The following is a 23186-nucleotide window of genomic DNA, read 5'->3' on the forward strand; positions in this document are numbered from 1 at the left end:
AGTGAATGCTAGATAAGGAAGTGGAGGAAGTTGTTAGGCTCTTCTTTCAAGAAGGCAAGATGAAAGAAGACAATAGCTGGTAGTCAAGGGTCAAGGGATGTAAATCTGTTTGTTTTTAAAATATGGAAGAGACTTGAGCATGTGAAAGAACCAGTTGGGAGAGACTAAAACTGAGAATAGGGATGAGTTGATAAGGGGTCATCTCTTAGTTGAGATCCTGAGCACAAATAAAGAGGGCTTTGCTTTAGACAGTAGAGGGGATACTTGCCCCCAAGACTAGAAGAAAAGAGGTTAGGATAGGAAGAATACAATGACACTAATTTAGAGGAAGAAGAAGGGAAATTGAGCAATTATCATCCTGACAATCTTTATCTTTTCAGTGAAGTAGGAAGCAAGGTCATCTTCTAAGAGCAAGCAAGCAGATGATGATAGGGTAGAGGGACTGAGGTAACCACAGAAGGCTTAAAATCACGGAAATGGAAGAAGTAGCTGACTAGGAACATGAATTTGTGGTGGTATCGGTATGACTGTGCAGCAGCTCAGTAGCTCTGGCAGAGGAGCTGAGAGGGCAGGTGGTTGGGTTGACCCCTTTGGGGGGGTCAGGTTTTCTTGGTGTAGCATTCTTCCCAATGGGAATCTAGTGTTTCCCAACTGTCTAGTGTTCACTCCGTCTCTGGCCTTCCTCCTCAGTGATAATTATTACCATTCATTCAATCTGTTGTCTTCCTTCCCCTTATCCTCCTTTATTTCCTTCCCTCCTAGGGTTCACTATAGAAAATATAAGTAATTTACCTGTTCACAGAATCATCTCAATTGTAAAATTCCTTATTCAGTCCTGCTCCTCTATTTTCTTTCATGTGTATTCCTATTGCCAAAAATGCTCTTTTTCCTGGTCATTTATTTGTTCATCCATTCCAACAATAAATATTTATGGAACACTGTTAATGTGCCAGGTACTGTGCTGGGATACGCTGTTAAGCAAAGCAGACACAGTTTCTGCGTTCATGGAATTTATTGCCTAGTGGGGGAGACAAACATTAAACACACAATCATACTAACATATCATTATAAACTGGGATAGTGTGCTATAGGGCACTGTGAAAGTATGGAACAGGATCTTCTGTTAAATATCTAATCTGAGAAGGCTTCCCTGAAGTAACTACATTTGAGCTGAGATCTGAGGGACTGAGTAGGAATCACCTATGCAGAAAAGAAAGAAGGGGATTCCAGGAAGAAGAAATAGCATGTGTAGCAAAGTATGATGGGAAACAGCATTGACACTGCAGCCAGGCTGCCTGGGTTCAAATCCTGCCTCTATACCTCACTAGCTATTTACCCGGGGCAAGTTCTCTGTACCTCAGTTTCCCTATCTGTAAAATGGAAATAATAATAGTACCTGCTTCATAGGGTTTTTGTGAGGGTTAAATGAGTTAATACATGTAAAGCACTTAGAACAGTGCCAGGCATATAGCATGTCTGCAAAGATCTTGAGTTAGGAATACAGTGCATTTGAAGAACTCAGAATGCCAGTGTGGCTAGAGTGGAGAGAGCAAGGAAAGGGTGTTCCAGTCTGAGACTAGAGAAGAAGCAGAGGCCTGATCAAGGCCTCATGTACTATGTTAAAAATGATTTTAAGCAAGGTGGCAACATTGATCATTTCCACTTTTAAAAAATGATATGACTGCTGTGTGGAAATGGATTATAGTGGAGCAAAAGTAGACTCATAGAAACCACTTAAGAAGTTACTGCAGTGGTCCAGAGAGAGAAATGGTGGCTTAGAAAGTGATAGAAAGAAGTGACCAGTGGATTAGATAAGGGGGTGAGGGTATGACACCCAGCTTTCTGGCATGTGAAACTGCATATTCACTGACCTAGAGTATACTGGAGAAGGACCAGGTTTGGGATAGCAGACAACTAGGCAGAAATATTAAGTAGATATTTGAATATAAAGGTTCTAAATTCAAAAAATCTAAGGGGATCTAATAATAGTAATACTCAGCTCCCTGGGCTGATTTGAGGATTAAACAGGATATTATGTCTAAACCATCTTGCGTAGTGTCTGGCTCCAGGGGCTAGACTCAGGCCTCAAAGAAGCTCCCTTCCTTTCAGATTTCCTGTCTCACCTTGACATTCATATATGATTATGGTTCAGAAAAAACCCTTTTATATTCATTATTTAATTTATCATCATAATAAGCCAGTGAACACAGCAGATACCTTTATTCCCATTTTAAGACACTGGGGTCTAAGAAATGAATATAGGTGGTTCAGGGCAGGCTGATGGAGGAACCAGGCCTCCTGATATCCTGCCCTTGACTTTTCCCACTGTCTTTCCAAGATGGAGCAGTAGTGGCTTATCAAGGAACAGAGAAAGCTCTTCTCCCTACAGTGGTATAGTAACTCTGATAAGCCTTACTTGCAGGTTGCAAGGGAGAGATAACTGGATTGGAGGGAACAGCGCCCCCCTACCAGCAGTTCCTTCACTGATGGCCAGCAAATCCCCCCTAAGCTTTCTGCCTGAAGGCTCCTTTTCATAAAATGGAGATAAAATACCAGTTTCTCCCTGTCAAACAGCCTTGTTCCCTGTAAATGCTTTAGAAATCTATGTGGACCAAATGAAATCACATGTGTAGTCATGCTTTGGAAATAATGATGTGATAATAAATGTAAAATACTAGTGTTATTGCATTAAAAAAAGGGTTCTAAATTCAGAAAGATCTGTGTTTGAGATAAATTTGGGAGTCACCAGTTTATAGATGGTAATTGAAACCATAGTCAGAGATGAGACTTTAAGGAGAGAATAGAAAGTGAGTGAGCTTTGAGGAACTTTATCATTTAAAGGACAATTGGAGCAAAGATGAACTAAGACTTAGAAGATCAGCTTGAAGAATAGAAGGAAAAGCAAGAAAGCGTGGCGTCTGGTAACCCAAATGCTACCAAACAGTCAAATAAAATGAAGACTGAAAAATGCCCATGGGATGTAGTGACATGCCGATCATTGGTGACATTATCAAGAGTTATTTCAGCGGAATGTTGTGGGCACAAATCAGGTTAGAATAGGTTAAGGAGCAAGTGAGAGAAGAGCAAAAGGAAATGGAGGCAGTGGGTGTAGACTATTCTGTCAAACTTTGTGAAGGAGAGAAATTGGGCAAAAGAGATAGGAAGTGGGACTGGGAAAGGTGCTTTTATTTTGTTTTGTTTTGTTTTAAGATGGGAGAGACTTGAACATGTTTTAATCTTAGTAGGAAGGATTCTGTAAAAAGGGCGAAGTCAAAGATATAGAAGAGAGAACGGATAACAAATAGAATAAGATTTTTTTTAATTAATTAATTTATTTATTTATTTATTTGGCTGCACCGGGTCTTAGTTGCGACACGCGCAATATTTTAGTTGCGGCATTCAGGCTTTTAGTTGTGGCATGTGGGATCTAGTTCCCTGACCAGGAATTGAACCTGGGCCCCTTGCAATGGGAGCATGGAGTCTTAACCACTGGACCACCAGGGAAGTCCCTAGCATAGGATTTATCAGAAGGCAAGAAGAGTTGGGATCCAAAGCTCAAGCAGAACAGCTCCTCTTTTATCTTAAGAGGGAATGGAGAGGTTGATTGCACATTCACTCTGGTTTAAGATTCGTCTCCACGAATCCTCCTTTGGACTATTTTGGGATTTCATTAATTTGCTTCTTCTCAGAACCCTAAAGTACTTAACTATACTTGATGACTAGCATCTTCTGTCTTGTGTTATTTCCTACTTTTTCAGGCCTTAGTCTTGTCTTCATCAACTAGATTGTAAACTGGATAATAAACCACAAGAGTTTATTCTTGTATCCCCCCCCCACATTGCGTAGCCCAGTGCTAAGTTTGATTTTTTAATTAATTAATTAAGTTATTTATTTATTTATTTATTTTTGGCTGTGTTGGGTCTTCGTTGCTGCGCGCGGGCTTTCTCTAGTTGCAGTGAGCAGGGGCTACTCTTCGTTGTGGCACACAGGCTTCTCATCACAGTGGCTTCTCTTGTTGCAGAGCATGGACTCTAGGTGCGTGGGTTTCCGTAGTTGTGGCATGCAGGCTCAGTAGTTGTGGCTTGCAGGCTCTCGAGCACAGGCTCAGTAGTTGTGGTGCACAGACTTAGCTGCTCCGTGGCATGTGGGATCCTCCTGGACCAGGGCTCGAACCCGTGGCCCCTGCACTGGCAGGCAGATTCTTAACCACTGCACCCCCAGGGAAGTCCCTAAGTTTGATTTTTTTAAAAAAGTAGGTTCTCTGGAACTTCCCTGGTGGTCCAGTGGGTAAGACTCTGCGCTCCCAATGCAGGGGCCTGGGTTCGATCCCTGGTCGGGGAACTAGATCCCACGTGCATGCCACAAGTAAGAAGTCGGCCTGCCGCAACTGAACATGCCACAGCGAAGATCCCGTGTGCCGCAGCTAAGACCTGGCGCAGCCAAAATAAATAAATAAATATTTTTTAAAATAATAATAATAAAAATAAATTTTAAAAAATAGATTCTCAATAAAAACTCATGAAGATGCTTAGGTAAAAGAGACAACTCATCTTCTAAGTACTAGTTATTCATGTAATGCTGATTGTCCTTTTATCATTAAATCATCAACCATGTTGCTTTCTGTAATACCTAAGATATGCCTTAGATTTCATAGGTATCAAGTAAAATTACCCTACTACTAATCATTGTAATTTTGCTGATAAGGGATAAGTAACTTTTGATTGGTAACTAGCTGACTATTTTTCTTTGCCTTTTCCAGGTACAACAGCTACAGGTCTTGTTGCTGCAAGCCCATGGAGGTACCCTGCCTGGATCTATAAAGTAAGAGTCATAGACTAATTTTAAGTGTATATTCTAACAGAGCCTTTTTCTCCTTATGATTGTTTTCCCCTGATATTCTAAAGTTTCTGGTAGCACTTGGTGTCAAGGTAGGGAACTTAACAAACTTGCTATCAACTTAGGACTAGCTAGTTAGCTTTGAGACAACCTGGTATAATAGAAAGAGCATGGGTTCTGGCCTCAGAAATTTATTAATTGGAATTCTACTATGAGGAAGAGCTGCCTCTCCCCTCCCACCATTTATTTATTTGATTATGTATTTATAGCCATATAGACTCATGGGTATTTATTTTATTCTATGCATTAACATCCAATTAACATCCATTGCTTGTTTTATTTGTTGTTTCTGCTTTGTCCACTAGGAGCTCCTTCAGGGTGGCTCTTGTATTCTTTAACACGCTATCAAGTTTTTAAGCATTTCTACCAGATGTTCCACACCTGTCTTCTATTTTCCCTGCCCCAATTCTGGAATCAACCATATGTCCAAGGAGCCCTGGGTTGTTTTTTTTTAATTGGAAAATGGTGTTTAGAAACCAGACCTGGGTGCTAGGTGTGCTCATTGTTACTGAGAAGTCATTACTTCTAGGCCCTCTCAGTGAGTAGAGCTAGGAAATATCTGTATGTATAGTAACCCACACATATATCTATATTTTTATGTCTATCTAACTGTGTATATATTAAAAACCATGATTTTAGACTGATACCTCTGATTCCAGTCCAACACTACAGGGTTTATTCTAATCCTCCCACTCTCCTTATTTATAACTTCTTTCTCCAGCAGTGAAAAACCAGCTCTCACTATCTGCATTCTATTTACTTACTTGTTCAGTTCTAGTATACACATAAAATAATTTTGGAATTGCTAGCCCATACCCCTGTGAGAAACACTTTTAGGAACTAGATTACATCATATATGTATAATTCTTTTGTCTTTAGGCTTAGAGTATCCAGGCAAGATATTGTTTCCCAGAGTTACTGTTTGTATTCCATTGTGGGTTCCCACTACATCTTGCTTGGTTAGTTTTAATTGTTTGTTTATATTTTGGGTATATGAAGGGTATGTGAAACATTATCATGGTCTAAGAGTCAGAGTTTTACAAAAAGATATACTCAGAGCAGAGAAATGCAAATGAAAACCAAAATGAGATATCACCATACACCTGTCAGGATGACTACTATCAAAAAAAAAATAACAAAAAATAACAAATGTTGGGAAGGATATGAGGAGGATGTGGAGAAATTAGAACCTTTGTGCACTGTTGAAAGGATTGTAAAATGGTGTAACTGCTATGGAAAACAGTATGGAGGTTCCTCAGAAAATTAAAAATAGAACTACCATATGATCCAGCAATCCCACTTCTGGGTATATATCCAAAAGAATTGAAAACAGGGTCTCAAAGAGATATTTGCATACCCATGTTCATAACATCACTGTTCGTAATAGCTAAGAGGGATTTCCCTGGTGGTACATTGGTTAAGAATCTGCTTTCCAATGCAGGAGACGTGGGTTCGATTGCTGGTTGGGGAACTAAGATCCCACATGCTGTGGGGCAACTAAGCCCGCACACTCTAGAGCCTGCGTGCCACAGCTAGAGAGCCCGCGCGCAGCAGCTGCTGAGCCCCCGCACTCTGGAGCCCACATGCCTCAAACAGAGACAAGCCCGCACACCAAAACAAAGAGCCCATGTGCCACAACGAAAGATCCCGCATGCCACAACTAAGGCCCAATGCAGCCAAATAAGTAAATAAAGGTTTTATTTAAAGTAGCTAACGGCTTCCCTGGTGGCACAGTAGTTAAGAATCCGCCTGCCAATGCAGGGCACATGGGTTCGTGCCCTGGTCCAGGAAGATCCCACATGCCGTGGAGCAACGCCCGTGCGCCACAACGACTGTGCCTGTGCTCTAGAGCCTGCGAGCCACAACTACTGAGCCCGCATGCTGCAACTACTGAAGCCTGTGCGCCTAGAGCCCGTGCTCCACAACAAGAGAAGCCACCACAATGAGAAGCCTGCACACCGCAATGAAGAGTAGCCCCCGCTCGCTGCAACTAAAGAAAGCCCTCATGCAGCAATGAAGACCCAACGGAGCCAAAAATAAATAAAAAATAAATAAATAAATTTATTAAAAGAAAAGAATATAGGAAGGGCTTAAACACCTTCCTATATTCTATAAAAACTAAATAAATAAATAAATAAAATAAAAAGTACCTAAGAAGCAGAAGCAATACAGATGTCCATCAGTGGATGAATGGATAAATAAAATGTGGTATATACATACAACAGAATATTATTCAGCCTTAAAAAGGAAGGAAATCCTATCACATGCTACAACATGAATGAAACTTGAGGGCGTTATGTAAGTGAAATAAGCCAGTCACAAAAAGACAAATACTGTATGATTCCACTTATATAAGGAATTTAAAGTACTTGAATTCATAGAAATGGAAACTAGCGTGGTGGTTACCAGGGGCTAGGGAAGGGGGGAAAAGGGAGTTGTTATTTAATGGGTATATAATTTGAGTTTTACAAGATGAAAAAGTTCTGGAGATCTGTTTCACAGCAATGTAAATATACTTAATGCTACTCAACTGTACACTTAAAAATGGTTAAGACGGTAAGTTTTATGTTATGTTTTCTACCACAATTTTTAAAATATAAATTTATTTATTTATTTTTCCCTGCATTGGGTCTTCACTGCTGCATGCGGGCTTTCTCTAGTTGCGGCAAGCGGGGGCTACTCTTCGTTGCGTTGTGTGGGCTTCTCATTGCGGTGGCTTCTCTTGTTGTGGAGCACGGGCTCTAGGCGCACGGGCTTCAGTTGTTGTGGCATGCGGGCTCAGTAGTTGTGGCTCATGGGCTCTAGAGCACAGGCTCAGTAGTTGTGGTGCACAGGCTTAGTTCCTCCGCAGCATGTGGGAATCTTCCTAGACCAGGGATCAAACCCATGTGCCCTGCATTGGCAGGCAGATTCTTAACCACTGCACCAACAGGGAAGTCCCCACAATTTTTAAGAAAGAAAAAACCTACAAGAGAACTAGGAGAAAATATAAGCAAACTTCTGTGTGCACATAGGTGAAGGTAAAGAGCATTCTATGAATAAAAGCAGTGGCAGAAAACTAAAATAATAGACTGGGGGGGTGTGTGGAGAGTTGTTGTATAATGGGTATGGAATTTCAGTTTTACAAGGTGAAAAACTTTTGGAGATCCATTGCACAACAATGTAAATATACTTAACAGTGTTGAACTGTACACTTAAAATTTACTGGTTAAGATGGTAAATTTTATGTTATGCTTTTTACCACAATATTTTTTAAATTTTATTGTATTTATTGTTTTTAAACAGCAGGTTCTTATTAGTCATCAATTTTATACACATCAGTGTATACATGTCAATCCCAATCGCCCAATTCAGCACACCACCATCCCCACCCCTCTGCGGTTTTCCCCCCTTGGTGTCCATAAGTCTGTTCTCCACATCTGTGTCTCTATTTCTGCCTTGCAAACCGGTTCATCTGTACCATTTTTCTAGATTCCACATATATGCGTTAATATACGATATTTGTTTTTCTCTTTCTGACTTACTTCACTCTGTATGACAGTCTCTAGGTCCATCCACGTCTCTACAAGTGACCCAATGTCATTCCTTTTTATGGCTGAGTAATATTCCATTTTATATATGTGCCACATCTTCTTTATCCATTCATCTGTCGATGGGCATTTAGGTTGCTTCCATGACCTGGCTATTGTAAATAGTGCTGCAATGAACATTGGGGTGCATGTATCTTTTTGAATTATGGTTTTCTCTGGGTATATGCCCAGTAGTGAGATTGCTGGATCATATGGTAATTCTATTTTTAGTTTTTTAAGGAACCTCCATTACTGTTCTCCATAGTGGCGGCATCAGTTTACATCCCCACCAACAGTGCAAGAGGGTTCCCGATTCTCCACCCCCTTTCCAGCATTTGTTGTTTGTAGATTTTCTGATAATGCCCATTCTAACTGGTGTGAGGTGTTACCTCATTGTAATTTTGATTTGCATTTCTCTAATGATTAGTGATGTTGAGCAGCTTTTCATGTGCCTCTTGGCCATCTGTATGTCTTCTTTGGAGAAATGCCTACTTAGGTCTTCTGCCCATTTTTTGATTGGGTTGTTAGTTTTTTTTTTTGTTTTTTTTTTAAGATTTATTTATTGATTGATTGATTGATTGCTATGTTGGGTCTTCGTTTCTGTGCTAGGGCTTTCTGTAGTTGCGGCAAGCGGGGGCCACTCTTCATCGCGGTGCGCGGGCCTCTCACTGTCGTGGCCTCTCTTATTGGGGAGCACAGGCTCCAGACGCACAGGCTCAGCAGTCGTGGCTCATGGGCCCAGTTGCTCCGCGGCATGTGGGATCTTCCCAGACCAGGGCGCGAACCCGTGTCCCCTGCATTAGCAGGCAGACTCTCAACCACTGCGCCACCAGGGAAGCCCGGGTTGTTAGTTTTTTTAATATTGAGCTTCATGAGCTGTTTATATATTTTGGAGATTAATCCTTTGTCCATTGATTCATTCACAAATATTTTCTCCCATTCTGAGGGTTGTCTTTTTGTCTCGTTTATAGTTTCCTTTGCTGTGCAAAAGCTTTTAAGTTTCATTAGGCCCCGTTTGTTTGTTTTTGTTTTTATTTTCATTACTGTAGGAAGTGGGTCAAAAAAGATCTTGCTGTGATTTATGTCAAAGAGTGTTGTTCTTCCTGTGTTTTCATCTAAGGGTTTTAGTGTCAGGTCTTACATTTAGGTCTTTAATCCACTTTGAGTTTATTTTTGTGTATGGTGTTAGGGAGTGTTCTAATTTCATTCTTTTACATGTAGCTGTCCACTTTTCCCAGCACCACTTACTGAAGAGACTGTCTTTTCTCCATTGTGTATCCTTGCCTCCTTTGTCATAGATTAGTTGACCATAGGTGCATGGGTTTATCACTGGGCTTTCTATCCTGTTCCATTGATCTGTATTTCTGTTTTTATGCCAGTACCATATTGTCTTGATTACTGTAGCTTTGTAGTATAGTCTGAAGTCAGGGAGTCTGATTCCTCCAGCTCCAGTTTTTTTCCCTCAAGAATTCTTTGGCTATTCGGGGTCTTTTGTGTTTCCGTACAAATTGTGAAATTTTTTGTTCTAGTTCTGTGAGAAATGCCAGTGGTAGTTTGATAGGGATTGCATTGAATCTGTAGATTGCTTTGGGTAGTATAGTCATTTTCACAATATTGATTCTTCCAATCCAAGAACATGGTATATCTCTCCATCTGTTTGTGTCATCTTTAATTTCTTTCATCAGTGTCTTATAGTTTTCTGAGTACAGGTCTTTTACTGCCTTAGGTAGGTTTATTCCTAGGTATTTTATTCTTTTTGTTGCAATGGTGAATGGGGTTGTTTCCTTAATTTCTCTTTCTGATCTTTCGTTGTTAGTGTATAGGAATGCAAGGGTTTTCTGTGCATTAATTTTATATCCTGCAACTTTACCAAATTCATTGATTAGCTCTAGTAGTTTTCTGGTGGCATCTTTAGGGTACTCTATGTATAGTATCATGTCATCTGCAAACACTGACAGTTTTACTTCTTCTTTTCCAATTTGTATTCCTTTTTTTTCTTTTTCTTCTCTGATTGCCGTGGCTAGGACTTCCAATACTATGTTGAATAATAGTGGTGAGAGTGGACATCCTTGTCTTGTTCCTGATCTTAGAGGAAATGCTTTCAGTTTTTCACCATTGAGAATGATGTTTGCTGTGGGTTTGTCGTATATGGCCTTTATTTTGTTGAGGTAAGTTCCCTCTAGGCCCACTCTCTGGAGAGTTTTAATGATAAATGGGTGTTGAATTTTGTCAAAAGCTTTTTCTGCATCTATTGAGATGATCAAATGGTTTTTATTCTTCAATTTGTTAATATGGTGTATCACATTGATTGATTTGGTATATTGAAGAATCCTTGCATCCCTGGGATAAATCCCACTTGATCATGATATATGATCCTTTTATTGTGTTGTTGGATTCTGTTTGCTAGTATTTTGTTGAGGATTTTTACATCTATCTTCATCAGCGATATTGGTCTGTACTTTTCTTTTTTTATAGTATCTTTGTCTGATTTTGGTATCAGGCTGTTGGTGGCCTCATAGAATGAGTTTGGGCGTCTTCCTTCCTCTGCAGTTTTTTCAAAGAGTTTGAGAAGGGTAGCTGTTAGTGCTTCTCTAAATGTTTGATAGAATTCACCTGTGAAGCCATCTGGTCCTAGACTTTTGTTTCTTGGAAGATTTTTAATCACAGTTTCAATTTCATTACTTGTGATTGGTCTGTTCATATTTTCTATTTCTTCCTGGTTCAGTCTCAGAAGGTTATACCTTTCTAAGAATTTGTCCATTTCTTCCAGGTTGTCCATTTTATTGGCATAAAGTTGCTTGTAGTAGTCTCTTATGATGCTTTGTATTTCTGTGGTGTCCATTGTAACTTCTCCTTTTTCATTTCTAATTTTATTGATTTGAGTCCTCTCCCTCTTTTTCTTGATGAGTCTGGCTAAAGGTTTATCAATTTTGTTTATCTTCTCAAAGAATCAGCTTTTAGTTTTATTGATCTTTGCTATTGTTTTCTTTGTTTCTATTTCATTTATTTCTGATCTGATCTTTGTGATTTCTTTCCTTCTACTAACTTTGGGTTTTGTTTTCTATTTCTCTAGTTCCTTTAGGTGTAACGTTAGATTGATTATTTGAGATTTTTCTTGTTTCTTGAAGTAGGATTGTATTGCTATAAACTTCCCTCTTAGAACTGCTTTTGCTGCATCCCATAGGTTTTGGATTGTCGTGTTTTCATTGTCATTTGTCTCTAGGTATTTTTTGATTTCCTCTTTGATTTCTTCAGTGATCTCTTGGTTATGTAGTAACGTATTGTTTAGCGTCCATGTGTTTGTGTTTTTTACATTTTTTTCTCAGTAATTTATTTCTTATCTCATAGCATTGTGGTCAGAAAAGATGCTTGATATGATTTCAGTTTTCTTAAATTTACCGAGGCTTGATTTGTGACCCAAGATGTGCTTTAACCTGGAAAATGTTCCATGTGCAATTGAGAAGAAAGTGTAGTCTGCTGTTTTCAGATGGAATGTCCTATAAATATCAATTAAATCTATCTGTTTTATTATGTCATTTAAAGCTTGTGTTTCCGTATTAATTTTCATTTTGGTTGATCTGTCCATTGGTGAATGTGGGGTGTTAAAAGTCCCCTACTATGATGGTGTTACTGTCGATTTCCCCTTTTATGGCTGTTAGCATTTGCCTTATTTATTGAGGTGCTCCTATGTTGCATGCATAAATATTTACACTTGTTATATCTTCTTCTTGGATTGATCCCTTGATCATTATGTAGCGTCTTTCTTTGTCTCTTATAATAGTCTTATTTTAAAGTCTATTTTGTCTGATATGAGGATTGCTACTCCAGCTTTCTTTTGATTTCCATTTACATGGAATATCTTTTTCCATCCCCTCACTTTCAATCTGTATGTGTCCCTAGGTCTGAAGGGGGTCTCTTGTAGACAGCATATATATGGGTCTTGTTTTTGTATCCATTCAGCCATTCTATGTCTTTTGGTTGGAGCATTTAATCCATTTACATTTAAGGTAATTATCGATATGTATTTTCCTATTTCCATACTCTTAATTGTTTTGTGTTTGTTACTGTAGGTCTTTTCCTTCTCTTGTGATTCCTGCCTAGAGATGTTCCTTTAGGATTTGTTGTAAAGCTGGTTTGGTGGTGCTGAATTCTCTTAGCCTTTGCTTGTCTGTAAAGGTTTTAATTTATCTGTCGAATCTGGATGAGATCCTTGCTGGGTAGAGTAATCTTGGTTGTAGGTTTTTCCCTTTCATCACTTTAAATATGTCCTGCCACTCCCTTCTGGCTTGCAGAGTTTCTGCTGAAAGATCAGCTGTTAACCTTATGGGGATTCCCTTGTATGTTATTTGTTTCTTTTCCCTTGCTGCTTTTAATATTTTTTCTTTGTATTTAATATTTGATAGTTTGATTAATATGTGCCTTGGCATGTTTCTCGTTGGATTTTTCCTGTGTGGGACTCTCTATGCTTCCTGGACTTGATTGCCTATTTCCTTTCCCATATTAGGGAAGTTTTCAACTATAATCTCTTCAAATATTTTCTCAATCCCTTTCTTTTTCTCTTCTTCTTCTGGGACCCCTATAATTTGAATGTTCGTATGTTTAATGTTGTCCCAGCGGTTTCTAAGACTGTCCTCAATTCTTTTCGTTCTTTTTTCTTTATTCTGCTCTGTGGTAGTTATTTCCACTATTTTATCTTCCAGGTCACTTATCTGTTCTTCTACCTCAGTTATTCTGCTATTGATTCCTTCTAGAGGTTTTTTTTAATAAAAATTTATTTATTTATTTTTGGCTGCCTTGGGTCTTCATTGCTGCACATGGGCTTTCTCTAGTTGTGGCGAGCAGGGGCTACTCTTTGTTGCGGTGTGCAGGCTTCTCATTGTGGTGGCTTCTCTTGTTGCGGAACACAGGCTCTAGGCACGCGGGCTTCAGTAGTTGTGGCACGTGGGCTTCAGTAGTTGTGGCACGTGGGCTCAGTAGTTGTGGCTTGTGGGCTCTAGAGCGCATGCTCAGTAGTTGTGGCGCACAGGCTTAGTTGCTCCGCAGCATGTGGGATCTTCCCAGACCAGGGCTCGAACCTGTGTCCCCTGCCTTGCCAGGCGGATTCTTAACCACTGCGCCATCAGGGAAGTCCCTAGAGAATTTTTAATTTCCTTTGTTGTGTTGTTCATTGTTTGTTTGCTCTTTAGTTCTTCTGCGTCCTTGTTAAACGTTTCTTGTATTTTCTCCATTCTGTTTCCATGATTTTGGGTCATCTTTACTATCATTACTCTGAGTTCTTTTTCAGGTAGAGTGTCTTTTTCCTCTTCATTTGTTTGGTCTGGTGGGTTTTTACCTTGCTCCTTCATCTGCTGCGTGTTTCTCTGTCTTCTCATTTTGCTTAACTTACTGTGTTTGGGGTCTCCTTTTTGCAGGCTGCCGGTTCGTAGTTCCCGTTGTTTTTGGTGTCTGCCCCCAGTGGTTAAGGTTGGTTCAGTGAGTTGTGTAGGCTTCCTGGTGGAAGGGACTGGTGCCTGTGTTCTGGTGGATGAGGCTGGATCTTGTCTTTCTGGTGGGCAGGACTGCATCTTGTGGTGTGTTTTGGAGTGTCTGTGAGCTTAGTATGATTTTAGGCAACCTCTCTGCTAATGGGTGGGGTTGTGTTCCTGTCTTGCTAGTTGTTTGGAATGGAGTGTCCAGCACTGTAGCTTGCTGGTTGTTGAGTGGAGCTGGGTCTTAGCATTGAGACGGAGATCTCTGGGAGAGCTCGTGCCAATTGATATTACGAGGTCTCTGGTGGTCCAGTGTCCTGAACTCAGCTGTCCCACCTCAGAGGCTCAGGCCTGACACCTGGCCGGAGCACCCAGACCCTGTCAGCCACACGGCTGGAGTGCCTTAGAATTGGGGAAGCTGGCCTGCAGTGGCTCTCCTTCTGCACTGCACATTAGAATCACCTGCTGCTTCCTCGTTTTGCCCCAAAGGCAGTGTTCCACAGGGAAAAACAATGGCTAAAATAGTCACAGCTCTGAGATGACTTTTTTTTTCCCCTTTGTGCTTAGTTGGGATTCACTTGCTCACAGGGGCCATGTGCAGAGGCCTCTCACCTGGCTTTTCTGACTGGAGTTCCTAGTGTGGATTGGCTGCCGCCAACACCTCAGCTCAGGCGGGCCAAAAAATTACTTTTTTCAAAATAAATTTATTTATTTATTTATTTATTTTTAGCTGTGTTGGGTCTTTGTTTCTGTGCGAGGGCTTTCTCTAGTTGCAGCGAGCGGGAGCCATTCTTCATCGTGGTGCGTGGGCCTCTCACTATCAGGGCCTCTCTTGCTGCGGAGCACAGGCTCCAGATGCGCAGGCTCAGTAGTTGTGGCTCACGAGCCCCGTTGCTCCGCGGCATGTGGGATCTTCCCAGACCAGGGCTCGAACCCGTGTCCCCTGCATTGGCAGGCAGATTCTCAACCACTGTGCCACCAGGGAAGCCCTAAAAAATTACTTTTTATGTAGTAAAAAGTTTATCCATCATTTTTTTATTGCCTCTAGTTTTTTTAGCCTCTAGATTTATTGAGATATAATTTACATACCATTAAATTAACTAATTTTAAGTGTACAATTCGATGGTTTTTAGTAAACTTACAGAGTTTTACAACTATCACCACAATCCAATTTTGGAACATTTCCGTCAGCCCAGAAAGATCCCTTGTGCCCATTTGCACTCACTACTGTTCCCACTCCCAGCCCCAGGCAATCACTAATCTGCTGTCTTTTTCTACAAGATTTGCCTATTGTGGACATTTCATATATGTGGAATCTTGCAGTATGTGGACTTTTTGTCTGGCTTCTTTCATCTATAATGTTTCTGAGATTATCAGTACTTCATTCCTTTTCATTGCTAAATAGTATTCCATTGTCTGGATATACCACATTTTGTCTATCCATTTACCAGGTGATGGACTTTTGGGTTGTTTCAACTTTGGGACTATTATGAATTATGCTTCCATGAATACTCACTTGCAAGTTTTTGTATGGACATATGTTTTTTATTGGGTAGATACCTAGAAGTGGAATTTCTGGGTCGTATGTTTAACTTTTAAAGAAACCGCCAAACTGTTTTCCAAAGTCGCTACACTGTTTACATTCTCCTCATGTTTCTGGATTTTGCTTCATAGTTAGGAAGCTTTCTCTATGCCAAGATTAAAGAGGCAATCACCCATGTTTTCTTCTAGTACTTATGTTGGTTTTATTTTTTACATTTCATTTTTCCATTTGGAGTTTATACTTGTGTTTGGTGTGGACCTATTTTCTTTCAATATCCTTGTTTTCAATAACTCAATCATTTTTTCTGATTATAAAAGTGATACCTTGCTTCTTGTAGAACATTTAAAAAAGTATAAAGAATAAATCTTAAAATTTGCCATAGTTTTATCACCCAGAAATGACTGCCCTTCTCTTTGTAACTCTCCCTCTTTGGGTCATTTAATCTTGGTTTCCTGATAATATTTTTAAAATGTTGGATAAAGGAACTGAGGAAAGCTTGGATCTCTTAAAGGGTCTCCTAAAGACCTGTTCTAGTATACCCAGTTTAGAAGCAATTGACCCATCTTTCCTTTCAATTTAGCACAGACCTGTTTCATGTAAGACGAGACTAATGAAAACCATTCCAGACTTCCAACTACCTAGAATATCCTATAGGATATAGTTTTAGCTACAAAAGTAACAGATTCTAAGAAACAGTTGATGAATGAAATAATGTAACTCAGTTGTTCAATGTTTTACAGAGAAATAAAGATGCTACTTTTCTCAAAAATGTATATTTATATCTTTAGAGACATTTCTTAAGGCTTTTTACAAAATGTACAGTTTATATACATGATTTTTTTTTTTTTGCTTTTTTCCTTAGGTTATATTCTTTTCTTTGTGAATGTGTGTCATTGAAGCTTTTGTATAGATTTTCTGCACGTGTTTGTCAATTTTCACATGCTCAACTGACAAATCCTACTAGCATTGGCAATTAAATAGCATCTGAAAGAGGAAACATTGGTTTACATTGTATTTTCCCCCGTTTAGAGAAACCTTGGAAATTTTTAGAGGAAAAAACTATTGAGTTAAAAGTATCATTACTTTGGAGCTTGTCAACTTGCATGAATGATGCATGGAAGTTTTCAGTTTAATAACAATAAAGAAATCAGAGCAATCTAAACTAACACTAAATTTACCCATAGTTTATTTTTATAATCCACATTTTAATTGAACATTCCTTCATAAGAGTTCTAGTAAATTCTCAAGAGTGTAATGAGAACCTATGGTGTGGCCTTGCTCTTAACTTTTTGATAAAGAACATGCTAAGATCTTCTATAAGACTTCATGGAAATCTTAAACTGGGTGAGAGGGCATCTATTCCTGAAATCCTTTTCTATCCTTTCTTGAGATTGAGAACAGCTGTTCCCTGTCCTTTTTTTCTCTTTATTATATCCTTGACAACTATTCATTTTCCCCTTCCGTTTCCTTCAGATCAAATCTTCATGTTTCTTCTGATCTTTTTTTGCCAGTCCTATTTTCTAGTCTTTTGAGCAATTAATCCCAGTGGATTACAAAAAAAGCAAATCAAAACTGCTTCTTATTGATCTGTTTCAGTAGTCTGGAACTGATAGCAAGTAATCTGCATAAATGCCAAACGTTCTTTGAAGCTATTTCTGTCCCTCCCACTCCTATTTGAAATGAATACTATTGTTGCCACCACCCACTCTAAGCCATTAAAAATTGATAGACAAATGAACAGGAGGCTGTGGGTCATCAGTTTGAAGCGAGGCAAGCATTTAGAAGGGAGCACTTGTTTATGGAGAGTTGTGAAATGTGTTCTTAGTGGCCACAGGTCATCATTTCAACTTTTTCACTCCTTAAATGCTATTTCCCTAAACTTTACAGCAAATAGGTAATTGACTTATGTTGATTAGCTTAAATTTTGACCCTTAGCAGTGTCACTTCTACCTCCCCCATACCTCTTCCTTCTCTAGTTCCCTAATCTTTAATGAGGGATTGAGAATGAGAAGAGGGAGAGAACATGTATCTTAGCTATTAGTTAGCCTTTACTTCTTACCTAGATGGCATAAATAGAAAGATCTTAAACCAAGATCCTAAACCTAGAGGTTAGTCATTCTTGTTGCAACCATTTCTTGCTCTGAATTATTACCTTCCTCCAAACCATTAATTTAAAGTAGTTCAGGCATACATTTTTATTTATCCAATATACTACCTGGCTGGAAGTATATATTGGAATGAATGCTTTTTCTAGACTTTTGGGGGTAATTTTAAACCAATCCCACCCAAAGGCCCATGGGATATATATTTTTATCCACCTTTGATATAACTGTTATCAATCGGGTACTTTTTTTTTTTTTTTGGCTGCATTGGGTCTTCACTGCTGTGCATGGGCTTTTCTCTAGTTGCGGCAAGCGAGGGCTACTGTTCATTGCAGTGCATGGGCTTCTCATTGCGGTGGCTTCTCTTGTTGCAGAGCATGGGCTCTAGGCACGCAGGCTTTAGTAGTTGCAGCACACAGGCTCAGTAGTTGCGGCACACAGGCCCTAAAGCACGCGGGCTTCAGTAGTTGCAGTGCATGGGCTCAGTAGTTGTGGCACGTGGGCTCTAGGGCACACAGGCTTCAGTAGTTGTGGCGTGCGGGCTCAGTAGTTGTGGCTTGCAGGCTCTAGAGTGCAGGCTCAGTAGTTGTGGCGCATTGGCTTAGTTGCTCCGCGGCATGTGAGATCTTCCCGGACCAGGGATCGAACCCGCGTCCCCTGCATTGGCAGGCATATTCTTTTTTTTTTTTTTTTTTTTTAGCAGGCTTTCCTCAGACAGATGGACAGACAGACAGACCCTGGCTATGAAGGGAAAGAGGTTATCTGTGGGGGGCCAGGTGGCCTATGGGCCGCCTTCTTTTTTTTTTTTTTTTAATTTTATAGCTACTTTATTTATTTATTTATTTATTTTTGGCTGTGTTGGGTCTTCGGTTCGTGCGAGGGCTTTCTCTAGTTACGGCAAGTGGGGGCCACTCTTCATCGCGGTGCGGGGACCGCTCTTCATCGCGGTGCACGGGCCCTTCACTATCGCGGCCCCTCCCGTTGCGGGGCACAGGCTCCAGACGCGCAGGCTCAGTAGTTGTGGCTCACGGGCCCAGCTGCTCTGCGGCATGTGGGATCCTCCCAGACCAGGGCTCGAACCCGTGTCCCCTGCATTAGCAGGCAGACTCTCAACCACTGCGCCACCAGGGAAGCCCGGCAGGCATATTCTTAACCACTGTGCTACCAGGGAAGTCCACAAGTACTTTTCTAATATGTTACTTTCTTTGTCTTAGTGTGGAACCATCAGAGAATCTACAATCCCTAATGGAGAAGAATCAGTCACTGGTAGAGGAGAATGAAAAATTAAGTCGTGGTCTAAGTGAGGCTGCTGGTCAGACAGCCCAGATGTTGGAGAGGATCATTTTGGTGAGGCTTCAAGACTAAACTACTACCAGTCTGGACATTTACTAACTTTAGTTTCTGAAATACTTAACATGCTTCTCATTATGAGAGACAAGTTACACGGAAAGAAATGAATTAATATTACCATATCCTCCCTGGAGCCCCCTCCAGGGAAAATCCAAGAAAGTTTAATCAAACATACAGAAAAATTAAAAGAATTATACCGTGAACACCTATATATCTACCACAAAGAATCTACATGAAACCCATTTTAAAATGGATTTGTTCTAAAATATCAGAGAGGAAAGAACCAGGTCCCTCTGTCACCTTAAGTTCTGCCTAATCATCCATAATACCAAGTAACTCTCCTCACTAAGATTTTAGTTCCTTTCTATCTCCCTTCCCCTAATGTCACAGTTCATATCCCATCCTAATAGCTGTCATGGAGAGAGAAAACATCTGGAAAATTAATTTTAACTCCTTTTACATATGGTTAATTTTCAAATAGTGGATCACTATGTAACTGACTACACCAGTTCTGTGTCGTACTACGTGTGTGTTAGTACCCTCCTGGATCAGTGTGTGCTGGCTCTGTCACTAACATTGTTCTACTAGTCTAAATACAACTCAATCTTTGATAGCACAGCGATTGCCAGAAGTGAAAATGAGTTTCCACCAAAATGTAATTGAACATCTGTAATTTATACACCTTCACGCATCAGTGTACTCCAGTCAAGGAAGGGTAAGCTGCTTAAAGATTTCTTTAAAGGGGGCCAAATCCTAGGTCCATTGTAATGTCCATTACTAGCAGAAGGGTGAAAATGGGATCTAGGGGATTTTTTATATACAGTTTTCTATCTCCAGTGCTACATTTTATGTCTTTGAAGTAACTCTAGAAGCTGTGCTTCACATGTGAGTGTGGCTCACATAACAGACAGTACTTGTTATTCTAGCCATGTACCCATCTGACCTTTATAAGGTTGTTACAATGGCTGCCCAATAGGTTTATTGTTTGATGTCTTGTCAGAACTTCATAACGAGCACAACAGTTTTGTCCTATATAAACCGTCCTTCCCAAATCTGTTGCAGCATCTAGCATGTTACAGATACTGTGACTGAAATAAAATGGAAAATATCAGTAACCCTTCCCAAAATGTAGCTGCCTCTCTGCCATTTCTTCTTCTCTGCCATCATTCTTATGCCTCATCTTTTTCTTGCTTTCTTTTGCTAAAACTAGTCTACCATATCAGATAGTGTAACTTGAAAAATCCCTCAGCTCATCTTCAATGTGAGGCCCTTTTATGTTTTAAATGTCCTTATGGTGGGGCTAGGGAACAGTGTAGTGTAGGAGGCAGTTTTAAAGCAAGTGGGTTTTTTGCAAACAGCAGGGAGTAGCATGCCAGGAAGTATTGCTTTTTCCCCCAGTTGCAAAGTTCTCTATGGAATTAAGGCTTCACGCTCCACCCTATAGTCTGAGCTTCATGGCAAGCATAAGACCCAGCTGCTTGGATGCTATTTTTAGTAGCTCATGTTGACTGAAGGGCTAATTTCCATGACTGTTAAAAAACACATTTCTCGCTAAATAACCAAAGCCCACTAAATCCTCTATTACAGCAAAGGAGTTAGCCTCTCTACCTAGGTTTTAATCCATAGGAGCAGAAGAGAGGGCCTACTTAGGTGAGGCTGTCAGGCAGTGCCACTGATGATCTCCTGGGTCTTTGTTGCAGACAGAACAAGCGAATGAAAAAATGAACGCCAAGCTAGAAGAGCTCAGGAAGCATGCAGCGTAAGTTTCCTACCAGATGTTTGTTAGTGACCTATACCACCTTAGTACATAATCACGGACCCACTGGCCTTTGCAGTATGATTAACCCTTGGGTTCCTTTGCTTGAATTTTCAGCTGCAAAGTGGATCTTCAAAAGCTAGTGGAGACTTTGGAAGACCAAGAATTAAAAGAAAATGTAGAGGTGATTCGTAACCTGCAGCAAGTGATTACCCAGCTATCGGTAAGCCAAGTAGGGACAGTGTAAATAGGCATATTGCTTTCGTTTGTTTCTCTTGATGCATATAAACATATCTAACTCTGCACCTTTTGCTGAAACAACTAGATTGTGAGCTGTTTGAGGACAAAGATCATGGATCATTGGATATGATCTGAATATTAAATTAGTTAAATCAAAAACACTCATAGATTACACGTGCAATGGCACGTTAATATTTCAGTATTCTAATCAAACACTGGAAGCAGCAACACAGTGGTGCAAAATTGCCTGGGTAACAAGAGCAGCAGTCACTGATTTGCTGTCCTTTCAGTGTAGGCTACCTTAATGAGAGGCCTTATACCATACCCCAATTTTAAATAAGCTGGGTTCTGATAGATAGCATAGTGCCTCCAGGGAATACCGTAGCTCTCTTTTTTTTTTTTTTTTTTTTTTTTTTTTATATATATATTTTTTTAATATATATATTTTTTTAATTAATTAATTTATTTATTTTTGGCTGTGTTGGTTCTTCGTTTCTGTGCGAGGGCCTTCTCCAGTTGTGGCGAGCGGGGGCCACTCTTCATCGCGGTGCGCGGGCCTCTCACTGTCGCAGCCTCTCTTTGCGGAGCACGGCTCCGGACGCGCAGGCTCAGTAGTTGTGGCGCACGGGCTTAGTTGCTCCGCGGCATGTGGGATTTTCCCGGACCAGGACTCGAACCCGTGTCCCCTGCATCGGCAGGCAGACTCTCAACCACTGCGCCACCAGGGAAGCCCCGTAGCTCTCTTTTATAACCAGTAATAAATTAGTTTGAATGATCATTCCGCTATAAGTTCCCATTTTTATTTATAGAACTAGTATAGTAGTTGTGGGTGGGTTTTGTTGGGAGGGTGGTTGTTTGTTGTTTTTCCCAGAAGAAACATTCTTACAGTCCTACCATCCTAAAAGCCTCTTTTTATTTTTGGTGTTCCTTCTCTATCCTAGTACTTAAGCATAGATATTTTTTTGAAAAATTGAAATCATATTATGTTACGGGGTCATGGTTGGTAAAGGGGTTATGGTTTGTTTTGTTCCATCTATACCCTCTTGTTTATTATTCTGAAGCAGTAATGTGTATGTTAAGTGCCTGGTAGTAATTCCTAGGTCTGAAACAGAGGTTTTAATTTTACCAGAACAGTGATTCTCTACCCCGGGTCTTGCCCAGTGTTTTCTAGAGTTGTCAAAAGGGTATCACAAAATCATCCGCACCTCTATTTTACTCTTAAAGAGTCAGTGAAAAAAAAAATACAATATTGTAGGGGGAATGGTTAGGATGGCCAGTTCAAGAAATTAAATGAGTAAACTTCCAAAAGAGTAGAAAGCAGTGTTTTAGAATAAGTAGTACTGTACAAAATTATTACAGGTAGTCCAAGATGACAGTTCATTTTCCTAACAAACAGGCCATAGTAATTGAGAATCTGAGCTCCAAAGCCAGACAAACCCTGGTCTGAAGCCCATTCTGCTACTCACAAGCTGTGTAACCTTGCTAAGTACTATATTGATATTGAAAGAAAATAATCCAAGTGACTCAAATCGAGGTTAAAAGCATTATTCAGCTGATGTACTCAGGGATCACCTGAACTCCAAATAACTCCCCGATTTGAAATAGGATTGGAGTTTCATACGGTGAGAAGGGAGGGGTGTGATTCCTTGTGGTTTGTCTCAGTTGGCAGTTCTTGTTGTTAATTGCTGTGAATCTTTTGGTTGGAGGATGCTCCAGTTTTCATGCTTCTTGCTCAAGAACACTGGTGCAATCCCATCCTGATAAATGTCCAATTATTTTCAAGAGTTGTTCTTGCAAGCCTTGTTGTTTGTCAGTTTGTCAAGGTTCACAGGTGGAAGAGGTGTCAAAAAACCCTCTCTCATGTCTGTTTTAATCCTCTTACATTAACCATATGAGCAAAGTGTGGTGGGAGCCCAAAGGAAGGGGTGATTAACTGCCTAGAAAATTCAGGAAGAAAAAACTGGGTCCTAAAAAATGAATAGGAGTTTGCCACACAGACAGAGGGGAAAGGACGATCTATATAGAGGAAAAGGTATATGCAAAAGCAAAGAGGTATGAATGTTTAGAACATGGTAAGAACTTCATTGTGGCTGAAGTATAGAATGTGTGCTAGAGAATGGCTATCACAAGGTTAAATTTCACCATCTGTAATCGAGGTGAAGCATCTTATATATGAAAACTTTGTGTGAACTGCCTCAGAATTCAGATAATCTAGACTGCAGAACCCTACTGGAGCCAAAGTTTATAAGATCAGAAAAGAGT

General features: G+C 40.1%; 1 protein-coding gene across 3 annotated transcripts in view; it reads left to right on the forward strand.

Moving 5' to 3' along the window:
* KIF4A (kinesin family member 4A) overlaps window positions 1-23186 on the forward strand; it is a 125456-nt gene that overhangs the window by 51718 nt on the left and 50552 nt on the right. For all 3 annotated transcript variants that reach the window (XM_082376542.1, XM_082376543.1, XM_082376541.1), the window contains 4 exons: window positions 4760-4821; window positions 18793-18925; window positions 20629-20687; window positions 20802-20907. In XM_082376542.1, the coding sequence (XP_082232668.1) occupies window positions 4760-4821; window positions 18793-18925; window positions 20629-20687; window positions 20802-20907 (360 nt within the window). The remainder of the gene's footprint in view (window positions 1-4759; window positions 4822-18792; window positions 18926-20628; window positions 20688-20801; window positions 20908-23186) is intronic.

Source organism: Balaenoptera borealis, assembly GCF_965194805.1.
Source record: "Balaenoptera borealis genome assembly, chromosome: X".
In the NCBI taxonomy this organism is placed as follows: domain Eukaryota; kingdom Metazoa; phylum Chordata; class Mammalia; order Artiodactyla; family Balaenopteridae; genus Balaenoptera; species Balaenoptera borealis.